Consider the following 27,407-nt stretch of genomic DNA (forward strand, 5'->3'; position numbering starts at 1 on the left):
ATTTATCTGATTGAAAAGCCTAAAATCATATGTCAGTCTTCAATATTTGAAGTGGGACTTTTGCTAACATGGCATGACACTCATTCATATTCCACTAGTAAAATATCTATCTGGAGGAAGCTGATGGTCATTAGTCATAGCAGTTCAAATGCCTATTAATAAAGATTTGAAGTAACATTAGTTTCCAAGTATATATGGAATAACCAGGAGTGTCGAAAGACTTTATTATTTTGATGACTATTTGATTTATAGCCAACGAAATCATAATAAAATACTAGGAAGAAAACATTAAATGTAACACAATTACTATGTATCAATGATTAGTCCAGTTTCTCGTTTACAGCAGGCCTCAACAGATAATTTTAAAACAGAAGAAAACAGTTCATCTTCCTCCAAATTAAATATTTCTCCCTGCAAATACATTTAAAAAGTTTTACTTAATATAGATGTATAGAACCAAAGATGCTACTTTAGTGTTAATTTTTTTTTTAATTTTATGTATCTTCTTAAACAATTTTAGGCCTTCTGCAAACAATGTACTTTTTCTTTGAAAGCTGGTAAACACTCTATACTGGGCTTCGAAGGGGGAGGTAAAATACCTTCTACCCTAAACACAAAACATTCATGAGAATCAAATCCTTACCTAAAGTTTAAATATAGTATTTAGGGAATAATGGATACTTTAGGATACCCAAAGGAGGAGCCATACAGTTTTACTATTTCTCCTATAAGTATTACAAAATTTAACACAAATTTAAAACATAATGAAATTTTGCAATTATCTATACAACAAAGATCTGGAATTTATAACTATGTCCCTAACAACTCTGAGTAACCCTCCTTTTCATTGTCAGTTGCCATTCTCACATCTCTTTCAGACCTGGATTCTATAACACTAGTAGACACCTATTTCTTTTTTTTTTAATAGGCTCCATGTCCAGTGTGGAACTCAGTGTGGGGCTTGAACTCACAACCCTGAGATCAAGAGTCAGACACTTAACCGAGCCACGCAGGTGCCCCTAAGTAGACACCTAATTTTTCCTTCAAACTTACCTGTCTTCCTAATGCCACAAGGGATAGTCAAAGAGAAGAGGAAGACATTTGAATGAATCTGCTACTTACATAACAGAACAAGTAAGTCAGGATATTGTATTTGAAGATTTAGGGCTTGTATCAATTAAAATGGTTTGGCTATAAATGTGGCTTAAAAAATGTGGGATTTAATTTCTTGCATATAGAAGGTCCAGAGATAGATATAATCCAAGATTGGTTCACAGGCTCAGCAAGGTCATGGAGAATCCAAGTGTTTTCTGTCTTTCCATGCTACCTTTCTTGGGCTGTCACTGATGTCTTCACCTGGGACCACAGGATGGACTGCCACAATTCCAGGTGTCACATAGTGACATGATGATGTCTAAGCCAAAAGATGAATGCTTCCCCCGTGTATCCCTTTTCATTAGTGAGGGAACCTTTTTCTTGAAGCTCATCATATGTCCCCTTTCACTGACCAGTATTCTATCACATTTTCATAACTGAATCAAGCACTAGGATGGGAAACGAAATTGATTTAAAGTAATTATGATTCTCCCCTCAGGAATGGGGAACAATTCAATTAAATGTTACTCTGCTAGTAAGAAATAAGTAAAGGCAGTCACTGTTCAAATACCCACTATTAATTTCTACCCCACGCCTTTGGAATCAGGAAAAATTTGACTTAAATCCCCACTTTGTATCTTACAAACTTTTAGACTTTATACAATTATTTCATCTCTTTTGAGAGATAAATGTAAATGTAGAAATATAATAGATACAGACACAGGTGCCTGGACAGCTCAGTCAGTTAAGCATCTGCCTTCAGCTCAGGTCATGATCCCAGAGTCCTGGGGTGGAGCCCCACGTCGAGCTCCCTGCTTACTGGGGAGCACGCTTCTCCCTCTCCCTTTGCCCCTCCCCCTGCTTGTACTCTCTCACTCTCTCTATCTCAAATAAGCAAATAAAATCTTTAAGAAAAATAGATACAGATACAAACACAGATACAATATAGATATTTTAAACAGGTCTGTATTGTCAGAAATATAGAGATAATTTATGTGAAAGTACCTAGCACAGAGCCTGATATATGTTGTAGGCCAATAAATATTATTTTAATCTATTTCCTTTCATCTCAATGCCCTCCCTCATTTCCTTCCTTTCTATAGACAAAGCCTAGTAGCTTTCCAAGACACATGACCTAAATTTGACTCTATCTCCAAAATTTTCAAGTCCAAAGGTCTTTTACTTGGTATTTACTTTAATATTTCATTCTATGCATGTTACTATATCTAAATATCAGGGTTGCTGAATACTAGTTTATTTGAACAGGTCATGTACCTTGATTCATACACGTACACATACATACACACACTTTTTATTAGATAATAAATTCTGTAAATCAAACTCCCAGTACAGAGGTAGCTACTCAATAAATGTGTATTAAATGAAATAAATTTTGTATATTCAGTATTCTGAAATGGAATCAAAGAAAAAGCACCTTACATAAATTAATGTGAAAGTTTTAAAAAATAATTATCTAAAGCTTTGAATATAGTATTAAATATAGCATTAAAATAATTATCTAAAAAAGATCTTGATATAAAAATACAGAAATATTTCTTTAGTACTTACCATGAGCCAAATACCATGATAAGTGCTTTAGACACATTTTGCTATAAAATCATCCAAACAACCCCAGGAAGTAGGAGTGTATTTTCTCTCATTTTAAAGATGAAGATACTAAGGCACAGAGAAGTTAAGTTTTCTAAGATCACACAGCTAGCAACTCCCAAACCTAGAACCTAAAGTTCATATTTTAGTTATTATATCCTAGAACAGACCATTTTCCATGTTACCTGAACTGTTATCCATTATTAACTGGAAATGGTTTCAGAAAGCTCTAAGACAACTAAACATTATAGGAATACAAAAAAAAAAAAAAGTCATTTCTATAGACATGAAAAGACAACAGCATTTTATTCCAAGTTTTTTCTCCCCTTATTGAAATCTATGTTTGTTCACCATCAATAACACCTGTGTTGATCTTCTGCACGGAAATTGACCTTTGAACAGTGTGGGGGCTAGGGGACTGACCCCTACTGCAGTCAAAAATCTGCTTATAACTTTTGACTCCTGGCAAATTTAACCTGTAATAGCCTCCTGGTGACCAGAAGCCTTACCAGTCTCTTCCACTGGTTGGATGCTTATTCTTAGGGAAATAACTTCTCTCAGGCTTAAATTTATTTTCTGTAAAATAACTGAAAAAAATGATCATTTTAAGAACTCTTCTTGCAAACAATTCCAAGTCTCATATGTATTAGAAACAGAGGAAACATTAAAATGTATTTAATACTACAATAACCAAAATAATCTGCAACCTCACTGGAATGTGTTGAATTTATATGTTTATTAATAAAAATCACCCAGAGGTTCTGAGTATATCAAGTGTTGTAGTGACTGATGTTCTTTCCTGGATGGCAAATATATTAAAATCCTTTAGTCCGGACTTTTTATGTAGATTGAAATAGTCTAATTGTGGAGCCAGGGCCAAATAGTTTTAGTCTTGGTCTTTGCATACCAGGCTCTTTGATCCCACTGCTGGGCAATGCCTGTTAGGTGTTGGACAAATGAATGGCAGAATGTATAAATAATTGCAATGGACTGAATCTCACTGAAGTATGTTTACATGATTTCCATAAATTTTAATGTGAGACAAGTTTGAACAGAGGCTTTAATCTCAGGCCCCCAATCACTGCATATTTTTATACTGTCTGTATAATATCAATTTAAAAAATCTAAGAATAACTAAATGTGAATCACAATTTAAAACTAAAAATTACCAAATCTTTCAAAATTTCATTAAGAAAAAATGTAAAGGTCTTAGTTTTAGTTTGTTCTATAGCATAGGGCTTATCTTTCCCTTATCATATGAAACATTTCAAAATGCTATTAATGGCACTTTTTAGGGAGACTTCAGGACAATATGAAAGAAATGATATTGTCATGTCTTAAATTAGAAAAGCTTAAACATACATTGTCATCCTTGCTCAGAAACTATTTGCAGTCACCACATCATTATGTTCAATCAATAAAATTTTTTTCAGTTCAATATTTTGCCAACTGATGAAAAGTTAACAGAAAAATATATCGAATTCAGGGAAATAGACTGTTCACTATATATCCACCACATCATTATTATCAATAACTTTCCAAATGTTTAGTATCCAGGGATTCTTTGCTGTGTGTTGAGTGGTAAATTCAATCTAGTAAAAATAGTCTGTGTAAACTCCCCCTTGTTAGCATGAGAGTAACTACAATCCAAGGTCGGTTCTTTTCTTTCATTCTCTTCTTTCTTCTTCTCTCTCCAGCCATGGAAATAGAACTCAGTTATTTCTGCATGGATGCAAGGTGAATGAGGCTGTCGCTTCTCCTTGCAGTGCTATTTATTACAGGTCACTGACAGAATACAGCTATTTTTTAAATGAAAAAAAAGTTATATAGCATTATCTCATTTACTCAGGTATTTGAAAGGAATGTGCAGGGTGCTATTTATTTATACAGAAATCTGCTAACCAAGAGGCATCATCTTGTTTTGAAGGGCCTCCTGCTGGCAAACTGAACAACCCTGTTATTATAAGAATTAAAACACTGCACACTGTATGAAAGAAAATATAACACAATCCTACAGCGCAGAGCTGTTTCAATTTTCGACCTATAAAAATACATTAATACATTACTCCAATAAGGAAAAACTTAGGAAAGAACACTTAAAAGTGTATCGCTAATTGGGAATACCTATGTAGTTTCCATTGTTCTCAGATACGATATATATTACACATAATATATATAAATCATATATATATATATACACACACACACACACACACACACGCACGATTTGTTTAGTGAATAGTTTTTGGTGACAATATCACTGGCCAATATTGACCATACATCAATCTAATGTAATAATAAATTAATTAATAAGCAATGGATTTTCCATTTAAGCACATCTCAGTTTACAATTTTCAAGGAACAAAGAGAGTCCATGTCTAGAAAAATAATCTGAGAAAACATAATTCTCATCATTGCCTCTGATCATAGACACAGCATCAATTAGTTCTTCCTCCATGTGCCCTCACTGCAAATTCTACTCAAGGATGAATGTTATTTCTCAATTACAAATTATATAATTTCATCTCAGAACTTCCCAAGACCCACCTAAAAATCTCAAGAAATAACTGGACATTTAATAGTGTCAGGGCTATTAAATACACTTCAACATTTGCATACTTGTAAAAACTATAGAGCATAACATAATGCGCTAAGAGAATTGCAGTGATGCATGAAACCACCATGAATCAAAATATTTGTATAAAAATACACCATTTCTGGCATTATAAGCCCCCGTAGGTACAATTTTAATCTTTGTTGTGAAGGACAACTTTGGCAATCCACTTAATTTCTAAATAGGTTAGAGAATAGAGAGATCAAACTGTTAATTGAACTTTTTCGTAGTTGAAATAGAGAAAAAGGGGGGGGAGAGAATTGGTAAAAAGGAATAATGACTATTCTGAGGTAATAATATCTGCTAGCCCAGCCTCTAACTCCACATCAAACTCCTGCTGGAGGAACAGTGATCAGGGGAGAAGGTGGGGGATAAATGTGAGGTCTTAGGACATGAATAGTTGCGTGTCAGGCAATAATCCTAGAGAAGATATCTTTCACAAGTTCTGGGACTATTCCAAATGGGGATCACAGTCAAAGGGACAGCTGTTAATAACCTCCTCTGAAAATAGTTATTTGGGACCTACCAGTGCTTCCATTCTTGTGTGTTCCCAGAATCACATGCACTGGTGTTCCTAATCAAGACTTGTGGTGGAGAAGAATGAAAAACCTACAAAACCTACACTGCTTTTCTAAACTTTATTTCTCAAAGTGCTTGCTATTTTTCTTCTTAGCAATATACGATAGACCATTCATCCCTAATTTTTAAAAAAAAGACAATAAAGTCTACTTAATTGGAATTATTTATAATCTAATTAGAAATGTGAGAAATATGATTTAATCTGAGTTACAAGGAGTTTGATGTGATGTAAATATACCAAAATTTAATTGCATAATACCTACAACTTCCCGACTCTCTTTTTGAAAAAAATTACAAATCATCATGTTCTTTTTTAGGAATGTATTGATGGTGATAGTGTGCTTGATGATATTAAAGCTACTGCCTGAAATGATAAAGGGTAAATAAAATGGCTAGTTGAAATTGTCCTCACTAATATCTGAGGGAAATAATTCATTTTAAAAATCAATAATTTTCTGCTTATATTCATTCCAGGCGGATATTTCCATAGACAACCCACTTTAGTATATTTGTGAAAACTAAGGGTACAAAATGATTTGAAATAAAATAAAATTAAACAACATCAAAGCTAAAAATCCGAAGTGCTACACACAGATTAAGACCATATATTAAATAACTACTGAGGGAAATAAGTGACACAATTAGCACCTTTGTAAATTCCTCTAAATGCACAAGTCAGTAAGAGGAGTATTTGCTATTTGGTGGTAGGGGCTGGGGCAGGGTGTTAACTCATAAACACAGGGAACCCTAACAAATTCCACAGTGTTTTAAAATTATATGATGAGTTTTCAATAAGAAAATCAAAATTAGTAACAAAACTAAAAAAACTCCTTCTAATGGAAAAGGCACTCTCTAGACTGGTACTTAAGTAGGGTATTGACTGGCAGTGAAAGATTAAGACTGCTTTGTAAGAAAAGAATGAGTTGGTTCCTGATTCATGGATGCAATTAGAACCACTCAGGGGTGGCAGACAATAGGATCTAAAAGGAAAGCCAGCATGGAGTGAGATAAAGGAAGGAGGCTGGCTGAATGTTATGTGGTGGTCATTTCATTTCTAGCAGTCTAATTTACCCTGTTCAATATCCCTGCTTCTCTCATAAACTCAGCACATCGTCTTTTTTAAAAAAAAACTCAGGTCTTGAATATTAATTACTCTCATTTCTATTACCTTGTGACCCTGTTGGTAGAATAGGACTAATCCAAATTACACCACCAAATACCTGGTTAAGGGTTACCATAGTAACTACTATTGTCATTTATGAAATGCATTCATCTGCTCATAGTATCTTTGTTTAAAATATATCAGGACATCTTCCCTGGATGAATATTTTTTTAAAAATTATTTGTATTCAAATATGCAGATAACACATCTGTCCTCTAAATTTGTGATCAACCATGAGTTAAAGAGAATGTCACATTAATGATAGATAATAACAAAATCAATGGAGGAATATCAATGATATCGGACTGGGTTATGGTTTAATATTCCAGTTACTGGGTTGCATTTAAATAAAAAGTATAGTTGTAGCTATAGGAGATCTTGGTCATAGCAAAAGTCAACACCTGTATCTAATAAACAACTCTATGTTAAAAGGTCCTTATTTCAAGGGTATAACTCATAGTTGGTTTGTCCCAGAAACTCTGATAGAAAACTAATCATACATCCCTACTACCCGTATTATTCTGAAGCACCACCTGTCAGCTGAATAAGACAACGTAATGGAGCTTGTAAGTTAATTTCTACCTACCCCTCACTCTAAAGGTAATAGCCTAAATAAAAATAAAAATAATTCTCTTTACTTTCATTTTTTGTCAAAATGGGTAATTCACAACGTTCTTGAAAATTTCCAAATGGGTAAATAGGAGAGAGAACTATTTTCCTGATTGAACTCACTGGCTATGGGAAGTTTATGGTTATTGCAAGAAAGAAGCAGTCAACTTGAGAAGAGCAAAAACTGCCCTTCCCATTAGTAATAGTTTTTTTTGAAAATGAAAGGTTTTGAGGTGTTCCAGTGCTAATCAGTGAGTGAGTGTTATTAGTACAGCCCTGTGAATTAAACACCTTATTATGACATGCATATCCCTTACCTGATTCTGTAATTATCTAAATAAATGTGACCAAACTATGATAGAGGGAAAACATTTAATAATCACAATTTACGGACTTTCTTCTATGTGGCAAAATCTGTTCAGTATTTGTATATAGATCTTGAAGATTTTGCTCTAGCCTGCAGATTTTTTTTCCCAAAACTACATTCAGTCATACATTATATTAGTTGTGCCCTATCTTGAAAAGTTTTAAATGCCTATAAATGTAACATAAAAAGTTATCTCATGAATTTGATTAAAAACCATTTTCTCTTGAAAGCGCTTTAAGAAACAATAAGGATGAAAGGACAGAAGATTCGAGTTTGCCAAGTAAACATAAATCTTTGAAACAAAACTGTCTCTGTAAGCTCTTTTTTTTAATACCAAAACTATAAAAACAGAATATGAAGGAAAAATGATTTGAGAAAACTGCCCCTTAGAGAGAGCCAAATTTTTTCCCAAATAGTCTATTTATAGCACTCATGCCTGTCCATATACAATGATTCTGCAAACCAATATTGCATACCTGTTTATAAACATAGGGCACAGAACTTAAATTATGAAATAGTCTCAGGAAGTCCATGGTCTTCCCAAATTTAACATTTTGTAACTTTAAATTTATGATGTGTTTTTTGTTTTGTTTTGTTTTTGCTTTTAACTGCTTCAGGTATCATTCTACTATTAATACCAGGATAGTATACATAATATAGGTACCATTTATTGAGCATTTACTGTAAGGTTGGTAACTGTTTTAAATGTACTGTTTCATTTAATCCTCACAACTACGCAATTGATACTAGTATTACAGTTTCAGATGAGAAAACTGAAACTTAGGAAGTTCAAATAATTAACCCATTTTTACATGGTTAGGATTCAAACCTGGGCTATTTAATTCTTAAGTTCCTCTATTGAACCTCTGCAATATTTTACTTAATATTATCATTTTGAAAAGTGGACTAAACTGATCACTCTAGTTGAAATATTATAAGTGTATTTATATAGCTATGTGACAATATTAGAAATTATGTGTATTATAATTAGAAATTATAATATGACAATAGAAAAGTAGCATATATTATTTATACATTATATCTTGTTTCTAAGTCTGACATAGTCACAAATACACCTGGTTATTAAATAACTATTATGGAAATCAAATAAAATAATTGTCAATGGCCTAAAATAGTTAACAAACTAAGCCATACTGTCATGATCCTTCTTAGAAGTTTTATTTTCATATATAAAATATTGATATTTGGACCATGTGAAAATAATAGGAGCTTAGGCGTCACAGATCTGTCACCTGTACAGCTGTGTGCCATTTGGTGAACTACTTAATCTCTCTAATCTTTTGTTTCCTTGTCTGTAAAATGAGGACAGTAATGTCCATGCTGTAAAGATTAGGTGAGATATTGTATGAGAAATGCTTAGCATACTTCCTGACATATAGGCCTTTAATAAAGGTTAGATATTTTGATTCCTTGGCTTTTTACCAATGAAGAGTTCATTGTGTTTTTTAAAAAAAAATGTATACCAATGAAGAAAAGCATACTCAACTGTGAAAAGAAAAAAGTAAAATGTTGCACATCTTGAGTTGGAGACACTATGGTATATCCAAGTGAGGACCCTCAGCAGGAAGTAAAAACAGGAGGGCCTGGAGCTGCTGGAAAAACATAAGAGCTCAGGGTAATCTACACAGTGGTAAGACGGGAAGCGACAAAGAAACTAAGACAAAAGGGAGGATCGCAGCTAGACAGAAACTTAAGAAAAACGTATTTTTGTTGAGTGTGTTGTCTTCGCTCATTGTCTCTCTAAAGTTAAGCAACCAAGATCTAAGTCTAAAGTGTTCTCAAAAAAATTTAAGTGTATTATTAGAATATTGCCTCTACAGAGAAGTGGGTTTGTGATTTTGGCCAATTATGTAATGAGTCTCAGTTTCCTTACCTACAAAATGGAATTCATACCACCTACCATGCAAGTTTTAGGGAACACTGAGGTTAATGCATTGAGACCACCAGCAGTCACAGTGCTCAGTGCAGACGAGGCATTATAATTGATAACAGACTGCCGACAGTGAAGAGAGGTGGTAGATCAGGACAATGTAAGGCGGAAGGTAGTATATGGCAGGAATGCAGTTTTCCTATCAGGAAAGCCTAAATGAATGTTAAGAGAATGGCACAAAAGAAAAAAGTGAAAATGGTATTTCGCGCGTTTCTTAGAGCGTAGATCCAAAAGAAGTAGTAAAAGAGATTGAAATGTCAAAGGCCTTGAAGTAAAGTATTTCCCAATCTAATAAAGATCTATTTTATTTGTAACTAAGTGAGGCATGCACACATAACTTCATCTTTTTACCACTTTTTGATTTTCAATCCCTTTAGGAAAGTGCTTATCTTTTGCTGCTATTTCTCAACACTGCATCCTCCACTCACAACTGGAGGTGCAGATCTCTAACTCCTTGCTCTGCCTATGCCTCCACCTGCTTACGCATTTCTCCCTCTGGTCTAGTTAGACACAGTCTTGTAAATACTTGCTGGCATAAAACTAGGAGCACAATGAAATACATATGATTGCAAATCTGTATACTTTCATTCCACATTGTGCAATTTTTAAAAATTGAGAATTATTTGTGATAGTACATTGGTTAGAGGTATGAAAGTCTAATACAGAGACTATTGAGAAAAAACAAAAGCAAAATATCTTATATATAAGAAAATCAATCTTTAAAAGATCCTTCACAAATTCACCCACCTATGAAGGGTAGGTAGCATGGTAAAAAAGTATTTCAGTGGGACTCCTAGCCACAGAGACATGGAGTTTGGGTTTCATTGGTTCTATTTTTCAGAGACCCAAAAAGGATATCTGGCACAGTGTACTTGTAATAGACCCTACCCTATGGGTGGAAAGGGCCCTCAGAAGTCACTGAACCCAAACCCCAACCCCCAACATCATGACCAGTTGTTCCTCAGCTGCCTCATTCATTCCTTATCATAAGAGGTTAAATCAGAGCTCACCACCCCTCACATGAAGGAACTCACTACCTCCCAGGACAGACCATTCCAACACTGGGAAGCTCTAACTGTGAGAAACTCCTTGATGGTGTTCAATCGAAATCTGATGCCTTACAATTTCAAACAGCTGTTAATGTTTCTGTTCTCCAAGGCTACACAGAACAGTGCTAATCCCTGTTCTATGTAGCAGCCCTCTAACTTCTGAAGATGGTTATCATGCCCCCTTTCCAAGCCTCCTCTTTTCCATACTTGGCATCTCCTACTTTCTTTAATCATTCTTCAAGGGAAATGGTACTCTATTATTCTGTTGTAATACAGTGTTCTTTGCAAAAAATAAATAAATCACATGTCCTAATCTAAGTTACCAAGAGCATCATAATTAAGTTGATAGTCACAATTTCTTTCGTGATATTACATTTTAATTATGTAAATATAAAATTTTAAATTGGACGTTTTCTTCTCCTTATCCACCAGAAATGAAGAGAGTATGCATGGTGCCACCAAGGAACAGTCCCATGTCTTAAGTGACTTATTACACACATGGGACAGATGACACCTTGCTGGATAACTGTTCATTCTGATTAATAATGTAAGCATGTAATATTGTTGTTATCACGTAAATTATGGCAATCACAAATTCAAATTGCTAGGACTCTTCAGCAGCCCGATTTATAGACACATATGACATATCATCATCTACATCCATTCTCAGGAAAATTCATAGTACCCACTTTATTTGAGTCCTCTGGCCTGCCTCCCTCAGGTGATTTTCTCCTAGGTGAATTCAATACATAGACAAATGACATCTATCACTTTTAAGCCCTTCCTTTTCAAACTTTGGGTCATATAAGAAAGTACCTATACTATTATACACTGAACTTGGAAACATGCCTTCTTCAAACTGGCTAATACTTAATTGTGGCAAAGTTAGTATATTATTCATATACTATTATTTTTAAAACTTATGACAAAACTTTTATAATGTATAAGGGTAATATTGAAAGTATTTATTGACTATAATGGCAAAAAGGTACATCAGAATGGACCATAGCATATGCCAGAACAGAGATACACAGATCCATTATTGTGCCAGGTATTAATTCTTTAGTTGATCTGCAAAGTCTATGAAAGGGGCGCTGGAGGGGGTGGGGGGGTGGATCTGGGAATGCCAATCAAATAAGAATGTATTTCAATATTTTAACAATCAGTAAAATTGTAAGGAACATAGCACTTGAATAATAGTCCTAGTAATGATAAATACTATTCTGCTCATACTCTTAAAGGACACAAGGATTTACAGGATTTTGAAAATGCCAAACAAAAGTCTTCACATTCTTAGTTGAAATTAAGAATAAACATTAAAGTTATTTTTCATATATGTGAGTAGGAAGCGTTGAAGAGCATTCGCTCTCGACTTGGTATGAAATCAAAGATGTCTTTAGTTTAAAACTTTCATGTGCTATATCAGCACATATACAATTACTACAGACTTTAATCAAGAGAGAAGCTGTCTGAAAAAAATTAACCTTGAAATAACCACTGGAAATATGATGAGATGAACAATTCATGAATATGAGAATTATTCTCTATAGTGAGCTTGATTATGGAGAATGTAGTCTTGAGCCATGACAAAGCTCCAGCAGATATATAAATAGCATTATAACCTTCAGATATCTTATAATTCACTGTGCTAGGAAAGACTTTTAGATTTTTTGGGATAGTCCCAAATTATGGATATTATTTTACGAACTCCTGGCTTTGCCCTGAATCATGTTTCTATCCAGTGTAACACATTTTGTGACATTTTTTCATACAAATTAGCCTCCTTCAGAAATTTCACTAAAATTTATTTTCTTTTGCATGATGGCACTTTTTTACAAAGACCACAGTTTGGGTTTCTTGCTTGTTTTGTTTTATAACACTTCCTGATAATTACAGTGGATACTATCCTGTTGGCTTATATAGCAGATGAATGACTAGTTCTAGAATATGAATCTCACCATATGCCAGACTCAAATCACAAAATTACCATAAAATAATGGGACTTCTGATTCACTCACATGTAGTCAAAATCCTTGAATACCCAAAACTGACTATATATGCCCTTGGAACAAAGATATTTTGGATGTCTTGACATATTTTATTCTTTGCAGACCTGGAACAATTGAAATGTTTTTGTCTTTCCTTTTTTTTTTTTTTTTTCATTTATAAATCTACCTTCACAGTGTTCCTTCTGCCAGTGAGAAATATGGTACTTACAGAAATTTATTTTTATAGAGCCTATAAATATTGAGTGAAAGCTGTTAAAACTGTGGGAGACAAACTTCATCTGCACCTTTCAAAGAGTGACTGAATCAGTTTTGTAGGAGTGAAAAAGCATGTATCAGATCTAAATTTGCTAAACAAAATTAGCTGCGTGCCATTGTTTGTCTTATCTCTTTCTCTGGCTCATGGTGTTCTAATTCTGGCCACAAGCAATATACTAAGCACAGAAATAACTAATGCCCCTTTCACCAACAGTTGCATAAAATGTTTTGTCTAGTTCAATTTATCTTAGAGCTTTTTATACTTTCAAATTTCATCCTGTACTTAAAAAAAAAAAAAAAGGCCACTAAAGAATGATACTGGAATACCAATCACTTCAGTTTCCGTTAATTCTAAGTACACTTTTAGACGTTTCAATGTATCACCAGGGATAATGGGTTGTTAAATTTAAACAACTGGGAAATATTATTAACTGTTCAGTTGATATTTTTACATAGTAAAAGTGTAACTTGAAATACCAATCCTGTTGTTACTTAAATGTGTTAATATATTATTTAAAATATTACCATATACCTGAACAGAGTACTGATTTTAATTTAGATGCACTGTTTCATTCACAGCTAGTAATAATGTCTACTGTAGTTAAAATGGCCACACTTAGCCAGAGGGTAAAAGTCAAAGACAGATTGTTATCCATGCTAAATAACAAATGATTAAAAATTCAATGAGCTATATATTTCAAGGGGTAGGGCCTTAGTAATACAGCTTTTACATACCAAAACTGCAAGATTCCTTCAAATCACACATTATAAACTACAGAACTGTCCAATGGACAGTATTACATGATCCATACTTAAAAATAGAATATCAAGAAAATAGATATATACCTGGATTTAGCCAGGTATGGTCATATTTAGAGAAAAATATTCTGAAATATGAAATATGAAAAATTCTCTAAATATGGTCATATTTAGAGAAAAATATTCTGAAAATTGTCTAGACGTAATACATATTTTCATCAAAAGACATACTGAAGTGCTTTACAGTGTGATTTTACTCCACTGGATTTTTTTTTCCTTGAAGCAACCTGTTCTTCTTGATAGTGGACACCAACTACACGCAGTAGAAAAATAATCACACTCAAAGTTCTTAGTAAAAGAGGAATGATGTTTTTTCTTAAAATATATAATTTTTAAACACAGGGAGAGTTACCATAAAGGTGTTTTGTTTTGTTTTGTTTTGTTTTTTTAAGGCTTCATCTTCAGAGCCCCTCTCCTGCATCGGTGCATTCCAAGTCTCTGTTCTTAATTTGTATTTCTATTTCTGAGTTGTTTTAAAAGAAGTTCCCAAAATTGTATAAGTGCAAGTCCCAAAACCTTGGATATACCTCTGCTTTGAAGTTTTTTCAAGAAGACAAAGCTTACATGATTGTTTACTTTAATATACAAAATACAAACACAGAACTATGGAGAATCCAGTGGAGGAGGAGAAATACAATATAACCTAAAGGATTTATTGGACCAGTTTCTTCACATGACTACAGGGAAAGCAAAAAGAGCTGCTGACCTGAAGGCAGAAGGATCTGGTGTGCTAAGCATCCCCTTCTCACACAGTGGGGTAAGTACAGTGGTGGAGCCATGCCTTTGAGAGGCATCCCTAGCTTCTGTCACTTAAGCAGAAGTCAGAGCCAGCTGCTTCTCAGAACAGGACAGATATGTAACTGTACCAGACTAATGCACCAGTCAGGCTTCACCCTTACCTTCTACTTTTTTATATCTTATTTCCTCACCTACAAAGTAGAAACAATAATCCCTGACTCAAACTCTCTTCTCATGAATTCTTAAAGGAAAAACAATCAAGAAAGTTGTAGAAGAATTCAGACAGAAGTGCTAATGCCTCCATGCCCAACTCTCTCATTAATAGATTACTCTGCAGACTGTTAGATAATTCTGAAAGTTACATTAACTGTTTCAAGCCATTATAAGCTAAGGCACAAGTAGGGCGCTGCAGTGACCTAGAAAGGGTGACTTTCTTAGAACCCGGTAACAGAAGAAGAAATGTCTGGAAGAGCATCTTTCACTCATAGAATCTGACTCTATAAATACTATAATCCTTTCAGCAATTTTCAGAACGCAGAGTGGATCATTAAAACAGCAGCTAAGAGAATCCCAGTCACCTCTCGGTTTAGTTATGCTAAAGTGCTTTCTTCATAGGACACTTTTTAAATGGTAGACATATGTGTATTTGTCTATTTTAAGATACTAGGAAATCTCAGTTATAACAAAGTTGTATTATCACATATATCTAGGAATACACAAATATCACATTTGGCCTGGAACCCTTTTTTCATGAAATACTGGAATCTCTCTGGAGGCAAATGTGCCTCCCAAAGGTTTGGAAAACCACTTAATAACATATTTTTTTATACTGTGTTTTATTGGACTCATCTATCCTTCCTTAAAAGAAAGGAGAAAGTTGGCACCTTGAGCTTCTTATAGGTCCTCCTGTTCCTAACATTGTCCTAAAACACATTGATGAATCAGTACATGCTTACTGCTTAAAAACTTACTAAAATTTTTAAATGGAGATAAGAAATAGCAATGTAATGACACATAAAAATAGTGAGCCACTAAAACAGTTACATTTAAGAATGGTATTCACATATATTTAACTCACCAAAAATAAAACCAACAGAAATACTTGTACCATATTATGAACAGACTCTAAAAATGGGAATGGGGACAAATGATATATTCTTGGAAACAATCCATTGAAAGAAATATCCTAGGAAGCTCAAGAAAGCAACTAAAGAAATTCCCAGGGTAAACATGCTTAATATCTATTATTAAGAATTCTATAATTATGTTTTTAGAACAGCTTACTTTTGTGCACTATATGGTTTAATTACAAATAATAACCATCCATGAATGAGTTTAAAATTGTTTCAGCAAATGTGTGTTATTTTTTCACTTAAAAAATATTTTAGAGCTTACTATATATGGGGCACTGCACTAGTCTCGGCAGGGGATAAAAACTCCTGCTCTTAAAAAGTTAAAACTGCACTATGGTTTAAGATTAAATGCCAGATAAGTGATATAGATACGGATTATAGGCTAATCAGTGAAAAAAAATGTAATGAAGAGGTAGGATTTAATGTAGAATTGAAAAGATTCAAAGATTTGAACCAGCAGAGGCACTAAGTGAGCCATGAATTTCAGGGAAGGGAGTAAGCAAACACAGAGACAAGCAAGGGATAGTAATGGAATACTGACTAGGTCAGCATGGTTCTTAGAATACATCTTAAGAAAACTCTTAAGAATGGATTCTTAAAAATCTGATGCTATTATTTTAGTAGGCTTTGAACTTTACAATGGAAATCCATTGAAGGCTTCCAAATAGAAAGTAGGATAATAAAAGTATTATATTAGAAATGGGCATCTGGCAATGATACGAAGGAAGTCTTGGAGGTAAGAGGACATCAACAAGGGGACCAGTACAGAGGATCGTGCAATAGCCCTGCTCTGAGGTTTTTAAACACTAGATGGGGTTAATAAAAGTCTTAGGGAGTAAACTTTAATAAGCTATGTAATTGAATTCCCTTTTAAAAACACAAAAATGTGTTTAACTGCTTTAGTTCTAGACAAAATGACAGGACAAAAGGAACTCCTGAAAATGAAAAGTATGTAAATAAAAGGAATCCTGCTCTGTTTTATTTTTATTTGGTTTTCATACGTCCCTATAGAAAGAAATGCATATTCTCATATTCTCTAAGGCTTTAGGGAAGAATAGAAAATAATGACAAAGACAGATTTTAGTAAAAGGAGAGTTGGCCTAAAGCAAAATAGTCACTACCATCCATGACCTCAATTAGGCATTCCCCTGCTAGTGACGGCAACCCATCCTGAAATAGAGAATTGTACTACTTATTACTCAAGCTATAACCACACTAGATATAGTCACAGAACCTGGAGAATCTATTGCCATTTTTTTTCAGTCTTAACCAGCCTAGCCATGAGATGTCCTTAGCAGACCACAGATGACCAGCAGATGCATCTATTCAAAGCAGGTTTACAATTCCCACTTGTATCCTTAAGGCTTAAAACCTGAATGTCCACCTATACCGGATGTAGATGGGACAAGACATTAGTAAAGGTCAGAAGAGTAGTAAAAAGGTAGGTGAAACTGATTATTTACAAGTCTGATCATTCTGGGAAATAAACGAGCGCTGATTGGCACCATTCATTGTCTTTTCTTTAAACACCTTTAGACTATGTTTAAAATGAAATATATATAAACATTCATGCAGCCTGGATGCCTATTACTTACTCTAACTTCCTAGATTCAGAAACTGAGTCTCGCATATTCTTACTGGTGTTTAGTATGCTTCACTAACCCCTACAATATTGGAAATAACATGATTAACAGTAATGACCCTGAGCTATTTCTCACGGGAGACGTTTAATGATGTTGCACAGGAAGTTTCATGGTGTGTCCATGTTAATATTTTACGGGGGGTCAATTTTCATCTCAAATTCCTAACAGGAAGTGACTCTTCCTGCCAAAACATGTTCCCTTCTGTCACTATGGCCCATGAGAATGCTGATCAAATCCCAGAAAGCTCTGGTGCTTAACAGAAGACAGAGACAATCAGAAAGAGTTAAGGTGACATCAACAATACTGCAAAGTAACAAGGCCCACCGGCAACATCTTATAGAAGGCAACTAGGAGGAGGCAAACATCGCCACAGAAATACCTTTATAAAACCTTAGTACTTAAAAACTTAGCTTATATTCTTATTCAAAGAATACAACTGTGATCTTAGTAGAGATCTGAAGAAAGAAGGCCCAACAAAGACAGTGGAAAAGATAAAGAACCTTGGGCCCAACGAGGGGCCTGGAAGAATCTGAAGTATTCCCAAGTATTCCCATTCCCATGGACCCTTGTCCCCACCAACTAATTGGTGATGAAGAACCCACTGTCTATTCCTTATAAGCCATTTTATTTAAGCTTGTATATTACTGAATACAGAATAGAGATATAACCATTCTCTACTTATTGGTCATCTTCATAAAGACTCAGGTAAAAGAAAACCCAAGTAAATTCCCAGGTAAAAGAAGGTGCTATTCTATACAGATAGTAGTATAGATGCTCTTATCTGACTTTCAGGGTTAACACTCTATTTTTTTTTAATCTTAATGTGTGGCAAGCTATAAATGCAATGATTACTTCCTGAATATAAATTAAGGATGATGAGGATCCCACGGTCCTCCCCTTGAAAAGAACTTCACAGTATGATAGTTAGGCCTATAGTTCTGATCCATTTGTTTTCATTTCAACTTTGCAATTCTCTTTTAAAGCAACACAACCTTGTCTTTGTTTATTTTTTTTTTAAGTGTCTGCAACTTGAATTTTCAAGTACTTCTGTGTGTGTTAAAAAAATGATATTGGTGTCAGAAGCTGCCAGCTAATTTATATTATCTCACTTCTCCACGCTTCCAGTTTCCTCACTTAAAAAATGATCGGACTGCACCAGATAGTTTCTAACTAGTGCAAGATTTCTGTGAAGCAAGCACAGGAGAGTGGAGGTGAGAGTGGAAGGGAATTGGGGGAGTGACAAAGTCAGGGAGCACAAAGCTGTCATCTAGCTGCAGCTTTAACAGAAGCAGCTCTCCTTTCCCCTTTTACCCATTTTAGATACCAGGGTTACACACATGAATTCACTTGAAAAAAGACCCACTAACAAAATTAATTAAAAACCAAAGGATTTCTCTTTCTAAAAGCTCTAAACATTGTTTTGTTTTGTTTTGTTTTTGTCTAACTGAACCATTTTAAAAATCAAGATGTTAATCATTCAGGTATCACCTTAGCCACACTAATAGAGACTCAGAAAATTGAGACAGAGCAAGAAGTCTAACCCAAGACCACACAGAAAATGATTGTATGACCAGAATCCAATTCTTCTAACTTTTATTCTGGTGCTTTATTCTGTATCATCACACAACAGGAGGACTGCTGTACTGCAACCCACAGTTCAGGTGTGCTCCATTCCCATTAAATTCTATGTGGCTACTGCGCCCTGGATTTGTGCAAAGCAACGGGTCTGCAGGGCAATCACTTAAAATGAAAACCACTGTAAAACAACTACTATATGTTCAAAAAAAAAAAAAAAAACCACCTTACAATTCGGCCCCATATATTTCACCTCTGGTCATAAAAGTGAGACCATTCTCTTCCCTCTTGAAAAATTCATACAAATAGGAACCACTAGTTTAAGTATCAAATATGAAAACAAGAAAGTGACTTTAAAGCTTTGATTAAAGATTTGGAAAATAGGTCAATTTATGTAATAAATATGTCAGAATTATCAACAACCCAGAAAGAGAGAAAAAGCCATATACAATGAAATCTAAAAAGACCACAGAGCAATTCTGCAAAGTAATATTTTGGAGAAATGGCCTTCAAGTACAAATGCTTTTGTTAGATAACCAAAAGGTGTTCTCCCCAAAGAGATATTCTACTGAAACTTTACACTATGTTACATTGTGTTTATTTATATATGTATGTATATACATTTTAAAATATATCAGTGAACTTGTTCCTGGAATGTATCTCGATGTTAGGGAAGACTTTAAAGCCATTTTTCAGAAAATTGCTATACAATGGACAAATAGAGTATATTACATGCATTTTCACCTCAGGCACAGAAGCCAAATCACAAAGACATGGAATGAGCTGCCCCAGGTATTAACAAGAAACTGGAGGAATTTGTCCCTACAATGTAGAAATCCTGATTTAAAACTTAGCTATGTCCTATGTCAAACTTAAGCATAAAACAGGCAGCTAATGTCTCCTTCAAAGTAGGGAGCACAGCTACAGCCTCAGGAAACATTGATGTAGGACCTTTTCATTAAAAAATTATAAGAAAATTAAGGAATTGTCAGTATAAACTGTAAACTCCAGTCAACAACTGTGTTTGAAAGCATGAAAAGTACAGTTTTACTACAACTGCCCAATATTTAAAATAATCCAGGAAATGAGGATTAGATATAAGATGCAATTTTGTTCCATATGGTCAAATTTAACACAGGAGAACATTCCTAAAATGATATACCTGAAGAAAAGTTTATAATATAATTAGGTTCTGCCCTGAATACATACTCAGATCATTGTAAAAGATAACAGTGGAATATGCTTGACAATTAATTTTTGTAGAACAGCTGTAGGCTTAAACATGTATAAGCTAATTTTAATGTAAACATTAACATCTTTACAAAGCAGTCTCTCAAAAGGGTGAAATCAAACAGCAACTGCCAAAATGATTGCAGGTAACAGAACATCTTTTTTGGTCATTTGCTTCATTTATGTTTTGGGCACTTACAAATTACACATAGATATCCAACAGCAGCAGAACATTGTAAAATAAAGCAAAAACTTGTTGCTATTTTTAATATGTTAAATGTTCTTAATAACTGGCTTGAAATAATATAAACATGACACTAAAGCACTGTAATGTTTAAGGCACTCTAATTCAATTTATTGTCTAAAATGTGCACCTTGTATAGTCATTAATCTAAGGTGGCTCTAATCACAAGGCTTCAGAGAATATTTAGAGCATAATTCCTTGCATCCATAGTATTTTTTAAATGGGGTTGTCTACCTTCCATCCTTGGTCAAGAGGGGAAAGAGAGAAAGAAGTAGAGAAAAGGGGACTTCTCTGTAGAAAGATCTGGCCTTGGAGTCAGGGTTTCTGAGATGTGCTAGTGATCTTGGATCGATGCCTTTTTATTTTCTTTCAGGAATAAATCTGCGCAATGGAATGGCTTGCAATTGTCCAGCCAACCAGCCATATCAGATTTATCAGAAAGAAAGAATGAAAACTGGCTCAGAGGACTCCTGCAGTGGCTGAGTGGCAGGTTGCTGGGAAAAGCACACACAAAAAAGAATACACTTGGTGGTGGAGGGAAAAATATATACATTCACATGTGTAAACTCAATAAATAATAAGATGTAAAGAAAGAATCTATGGTAATGGAAAGGATGATAAATAGTACTTCTATTTAAGAACTAAAGGCATGAAAGCTCATGAATACTAAATATTTGAATCCACTTTAAGGAGGAAATATAATTTTTCCCTCAAATGAATGCAAACTCTAAAAATCAGCCAATGCAAACTTACTGTGTTCATGTTAGTGTAAAAAATACATAAATCTTCCATGAAGTGCATGCCCTGGTAAATATTCTAATGCAATTTCTTAATTAAGACACATTTCCAGTGACTAAATGAAAAAAATATATAAAGCACTAAGTATTGATTTTCAAAAAAATTTGACTTTATATGCATGAAAGATTAAAATAAAAGCAGTCTAGTTTAAAAGGAAAAAAAAAAACAGGTGAGGAATCATGACACAACCAGTCAATTTTATCATAACAGTCCATATTATAGCATTTTCAAGTTACTTGCAGTTATAATAGGTATAAATTTGTTTAGACGCATTCTGAAGAAAAAAATACCTTCTTCTAAAAAGATCCCTTTTACACATATAAGAATTTCAAAATTGGAAGAAAAAAAAAGTGTATCCCATGGGTGTGCTTACAGTAAACACATGCAGGAAAGATTTTTTTTGAAAATGTATTTAACATCTTTTTCATCATTTATCTAAGTTTTATCACTTTTTTCTTCTCAAATGTATTTTAAAAAACCAACCTTAAATTTGAAGACATATCTTAAATACGTAGGAAAAAAATATGTGTGTTATTTTATAGTATGAAAAGCACAACTAAGTTACTTGCAAATAAAAATGGAAAATGAACTTGTTCATCCCATATCTATTGAGGTATGTAAGAGCATTGCTTCAATATTATATATTGTATTTCAATACAAAGGTGATATTATTTTTCAATCATGCCAGGAAAAGAGAAATTTTGAAATTATCCCTTTTGGTGGTAAAGACTTTATAATAGTCATATAAAGGGTCTTTGGCTATATATACTATTTCTAGATAAAATGAATTACTGGAAATGAGACAAAGTCCTTAAGATTTATTTAAAAATTGTCTTCTCTAAAGCTGATTTTTCCCCAAGCAAAAGAAGAAAAAAAATTAAAATAGATCCTTTCCCATTACAATTATTTTAATAAATATCTTAGATCAATACAACAGAATCTTCCCCCCACCCACCCATATCTTTATTCTGTTCACATAGAGCAGTAAATAAGGTGCATTCCTTCTGCTTAAGAAATTAGCATTTCAAAAATATGCCACTTTCCCCTGAACTCCAAGCGTGTCTAATAATGCGAGAAGCAGATTGTCTTCCCTCGTTTCCTTAATTTGTTTCATCTAAAAGCAATTCACTCAACATCTTGTCGCCCTCTGGCAGCTTAGTTTACTTATCCGCACTTAATTTCTCATTTGGACCAAAACAAACTCCTCCAAACTGCTACTGACTGCTAACCGCGAGAGGGGATACACGCAATATGTATTTACTTGGGAATATACAGCCCCACATACACAGCCACAAACACACAGAGCCTCACTCATATTCCAGACAGTAACTTCGTTTTATAAAAGCACTATATTAAAACCATCTGAACTTTCCTTGCCAGGTGCGGCAGGGTGGGGGTGGGATAGGGTGAAAAAAAAGAAGTCCCTAGGGGCATTTACAGTTTTCAGTGGATCACCTTAGCGTGAGTGTTGCAATTATACCAGGGATGCACCCGAGAGCTTTTCTTTGTGCGGTCCTTTCATCTAGATCACTTTGTGTTTTGAACAAGTGAGGCTCGCCTTTGTGCCCCTAGAATTTCAAGTACAGAGTCACACACGGAACAACAATGGCACGCTAATCCTCGCGCTCTAAATGGGCTCACTTGTGGGTCTGACAATTCGCTGGGGGAAGCGAGAAGAGACCAGCGAGGGCGCGAGGCGGTGTCGCCTGAGACGAGGAAGAGGACAGCTGCAGAACTAATTTGGATTACATTCTTTGCAGAAATTCTGAAAAGGGCTTTTCGGCATAGCTCAACCCTGAGCCACACAGTTAATACCAAATTGCTGCGGACTCGGAGCCGGGTCCCCCAGCGGCTGAGGCTGAACCAGACAGCCCCCAGTAGGTTGCCTAGTAGAAATTCCTCTCGGCTAAGTCTGCATGTCGGTTGCAAATGCTTTTGAATGGGTCAATGTGCATAATCAACCCATTGAGGGAAAATATGAAGGGACTCGGAGTGGGGAGGGAGATAAAAAGGATGTATCTAAGAGGCCGCTTGGAATCTCAAGTCCGTGTTGGTGTAATTCCGGAGGTGGCTGGAGCGCGGGACCTGGTATGCATGAAGAATTTCGGAGTATTTGGGAGGGTGCAAACGGCTAGTACAAACGGCGCGCACTGGTGGCATTCGAAGGTCATTTTGAAAGGCTCGATGATTGCAACTTGTTATTTACTAGGCTAGGGGGGTAGGCGGCAGCGGCGGGGGCGGAGCGGGAAAACTACAGCGCGCTGTTTTCTTGGTGAGGTCAGAAGGACACCCTCCGGGGGCCTGAAGCTCTCCTATCGCCGCTCCCGGGGGCTTTATCTCCTCTAGGGGCCTCCCACGCTCCAGCGACCAGCCCCGGATGGCTCCGGAAATCTCCCCCGCTCTCCAAAAGGCCCCCTTTGGCCGCATCAGACACCGGTCCTCCGTCCTTTCCTGTCCCACTTTCATCCCCAGGAAACTCAAGTATCAGAAACTTTGAGCAACCTCGCACTGCAGGTGCTGTCATTAGCCCTGCCCGCCGCGGTGCGCCAGCCCCACCCCGCTGCCTCTCGGGGGTCAATTAGCCTTCTGCTTGTCCAGGTACCTGAGGCTCAAGCTTTCCTGAAAACAGTGGCAGCGCAATCGCGTCCGCCTCGGGTTAAATCAATTCGCGCAACGGGTCGGCTCGGCAGCCGCGCCGGGCAGTAAACAGAGAAGTTGGAGGGACTCCGGCCAATAGCAAGTTGAACTACAGGAAGAACTCTTCCTGAAGCCAAACACAGCAACCGACGGGAAGGCCGGACTCCCGGCTCAAGTATGTCAACCCCCCCTTTTTTTTTTTTAAAGAGAGCACGCAGGCAAGCAAACTCCCTCAAGTCAATGGGGCGAAGGCTGCCGGACGCCGGCGTAGGAGGCCCAGAGTTCTGTGCCCCCCGGCCGAGGCGCGCCCTCCTGACGCGCTCCAGCTGCCCAGGCTGGGCTCAAGTCGAGTCTGACCCCGCAAGCTCCGGCGACAGGGGACGGGGCGGCCTCCGGGAGCACACACAGGTGCAAAGCCCCGCTCTCGAAGCTTCACCCCACAGCCCTTCCGCTCTCAAGAGGCCCAGTTGACACTGCCCGGGACTCCAGCCCTTCCGAAGCCGGGCGGTGCGCGCTTCTTGATAGCTTTTACTCTTGGGTGCCCGGACGGGTAGAGGACCGTCTCCTCTAACTCGGGAATTGTGTCTCCCATGTCCCGCACAACAGGCGCGACCAGAAGGGATCCCGCTTAGGCTCACCGAAAACGTGCGATAAAGAAAAAAGGGGGTTAAGGAAAGAGAAAAAAGGGACAGGGTTGCAGAGTGATATTTCACAATAAATAAAACACAGGTACACAAAAAGGTTAAGTTTGGGGATAGAAAGAGGGACGAACGGAAGCCCAAGGAAGAGGCCCGGGTGGAGTGGTCCCTCCACGCCTGGAAGCCAGAGGGTCTCTCTGTTTGGGCGAAGGGGGCGAGAGAGCCACCCGACTCAGCCGAGCCAGCGGCAGCAGGTTCAACAACTGGAGCGCGAGAAGGAACCGCGCGCGACCCACCTGACTGAGAAGCGTTGGGCTGGACGGTCCCTGCTGCCAGGAGAAGGCTCACCCAGACCCACAGTCCTGTCGCCAGCTTCATTTTTTGGAAGTCTCAGATCCCGTGCTGACAATTACATGTCCAAATGGCATATCCCCTTTCGGGCACGCGGAGGAGATCCCTCAGCCAGGCGCGCTTGGGGGCGCGAGGGGAACTGGCGCGCGACGTGCGCGGTGCACCGGCTCCAAGCACGGGCAACAGAGTCAGCGCCCGCGGGTCCGGGGCCGGGGACCCCGAGGAGGGGGTGAGTGTGCGCGCTTCTGTGCGCGTGTGGGAGTGTGCTCGAATGTATGCGCCTGGTGCTCCGGGCCGGACTGTGCAGCTATTTTCCTGTGTAAGCCTTTGCTTTCTCGCTCCCTCCTCACTTTCTCTCACTGGTTGGTCAACAATAAAAAGGAAGGGGGGAAAAGGTTTCCAAAAAAAGTTGATTGCAAAGAGGCGGTAGGTTTCCGGCCTCTCCCCCCAGCCGGGCTATGTTCGGCTCCCTTTTCAGTTTCCTTGCACCTCCAGTCCAAATTGGGAGGGAATGGGAGGGCGGGGGGGAAGCTTCTCGCTTCTCCCCCGATCCTGTCCTTCTTTTTCCTGTCAGCTTTCCTCACACTTGTCCGGCGGCTGCGGTAATTAAAGCTCCGAGCGTCATTTCCAACGCTCCGCGGTCTCCAGCTGCAGCCCCACAGAGAAATTATTAAGACTCCGGGAGGGGAAAAAAAGGGGGGGGCGGATAAAACAACCCTCCACGCAACCAGGCTGGCTCTGCTCAGCCGCGAAAACCCCGCCCCCGCTCTGACCCAACTAGCCACGCCTTTTTTCCCGCCCACACCCCCCAAAGGGAAATCTTATTGGCTCAGACACTCCCCAAAATCCTCAGTCTCAGGAGTTGGGAAAACACCTGTCTGGGAGCGGGCGCGTGCTGGTGGGGACGCGGAGGAGGGGTGGGAGCTGGATTTAAAGGGCTCACCCGAGACAACGGACTGAAACAGAGGCCAGAGACAGCTGGCCGGCGGAGTGCGGAGGCCTGCGGAGTGCGGAGACCACCGGAGGGTGGCTTACGGATTTTTTTTTTTTTTTTAAACAAGAAAGTCACCATTTTCTGTATTGCACCACCGTGCTCATCCACAGACTGGACCTAGAAATAGAAGAAAAGAAAACGTTGCTTCGGACATAAAGCCTTCACCCTTCTCTAACCTCTCCGGCTCCACACTCAGGAAGTAGTTTAAAAGGTGGTTTAGCAACCGGTAGCCTCTGCTGGTTAGGTCCTGGGAATATAATCACCCCTTTTCCCAACTATGCCATCTCTCCCACCATTCCCACCCTCCCAAACTGACCACATTTGTATAGCTACATCCTTTGATTTTCAGACTTCATAAGCCTTTTCATCTTTTCCTTGGACTCTAGGACAACTTGGTTTGGGGTTCATTGTCATTAAGCAGATTCTTGTCCAATGTTATGAATGTGGTTCTAAAGGGCTAGAAACTGTCCCACTCCTCAGCTATTCAATTTGAAAGAACTTAAGGCCATGTCAGGACATAACCAACACAAATGATTAGGCTTATGCTACAGTGGACCCAACTTTAGGACCCTTCTGTGTTGTCACTCTGCAAGTCCACACTCCCCAGTCCCCAGTTTACTGCTAACTATAGGAGTTTCTGTGCCTTTCTTGATTAAAAAAAAAAAATTAATTCCTGGGATCGGGTCATATCATTGTACATATCCCTTGCCTTTTACATCTCTGAAACTGTATCCTGGGCAGAGGACAGAACCTCCTGGGGGTAGTAGGCTATTGGTTTGCGATTTGCACAGGCATTCTATGTATGAATTATTTTACTTTTTATGTTTCTCTAGAAGCAGAAAATAGATAAATAAAAAGTATCAAGGGAGCTTAAAAATCAAGCCACCTCACTCATCATTTGAGACCTTCGCATTCCTCCCCCACATCTTTTATCTATAGCCTTGTCCCTTAAGAATTTTCATGGAGCTGAGAACAGAGAGAAACAGCAGCCTCATCCCAGAAACCTGAAGCCTTTCCATTCTTAGGCCCACAGCAAGTAACAGGCACAGAGAGGAGGCCAAAGACGCTGAGTGTGCTGTTTTACCCAGAAGCAGCCTACTGCCTGGAGAAAGGAAGCACAGAACAGATGACGGTGACTTGACCAGAGTGGTACTGATTGCTTCACAACTGTGCACACTGCTCCTTGGGATTATCTTTGCTTTCTATTTTTATCACCCTCCCCCCTCTATTTTCTTTCCTTTCACTCAATCTCTTCTCAGTTTCCTTTCCTTAAATCTCCTTCTGCTCTTGGTGATGATATTCAGACACT

At 37.4% G+C, this 27,407-nt stretch overlaps 1 protein-coding gene across 2 annotated transcripts in view; it reads right to left on the minus strand.

The window, feature by feature from the left end:
* Positions 1-25,836, minus strand: part of ERBB4 (erb-b2 receptor tyrosine kinase 4) — a 1,083,293-nt gene extending 1,057,457 nt beyond the window's left edge. For both annotated transcript variants that reach the window (XM_045806650.2, XM_045806649.2), the window contains exon 1: positions 25,050-25,836. In XM_045806650.2, coding sequence (XP_045662606.1) covers positions 25,050-25,131 — 82 coding nt within the window. In that variant the 5' untranslated portion in view covers positions 25,132-25,836. The remainder of the gene's footprint in view (positions 1-25,049) is intronic.
* Between the last annotated feature and the right edge of the window lie 1,571 nt (positions 25,837-27,407).

This window comes from Ursus americanus, chromosome 1, assembly GCF_024610735.1.
Source record: "Ursus americanus isolate L20-20 chromosome 1, mUrsAme1.1.p, whole genome shotgun sequence".
Classification (NCBI taxonomy): Eukaryota; Metazoa; Chordata; class Mammalia; order Carnivora; family Ursidae; genus Ursus; species Ursus americanus.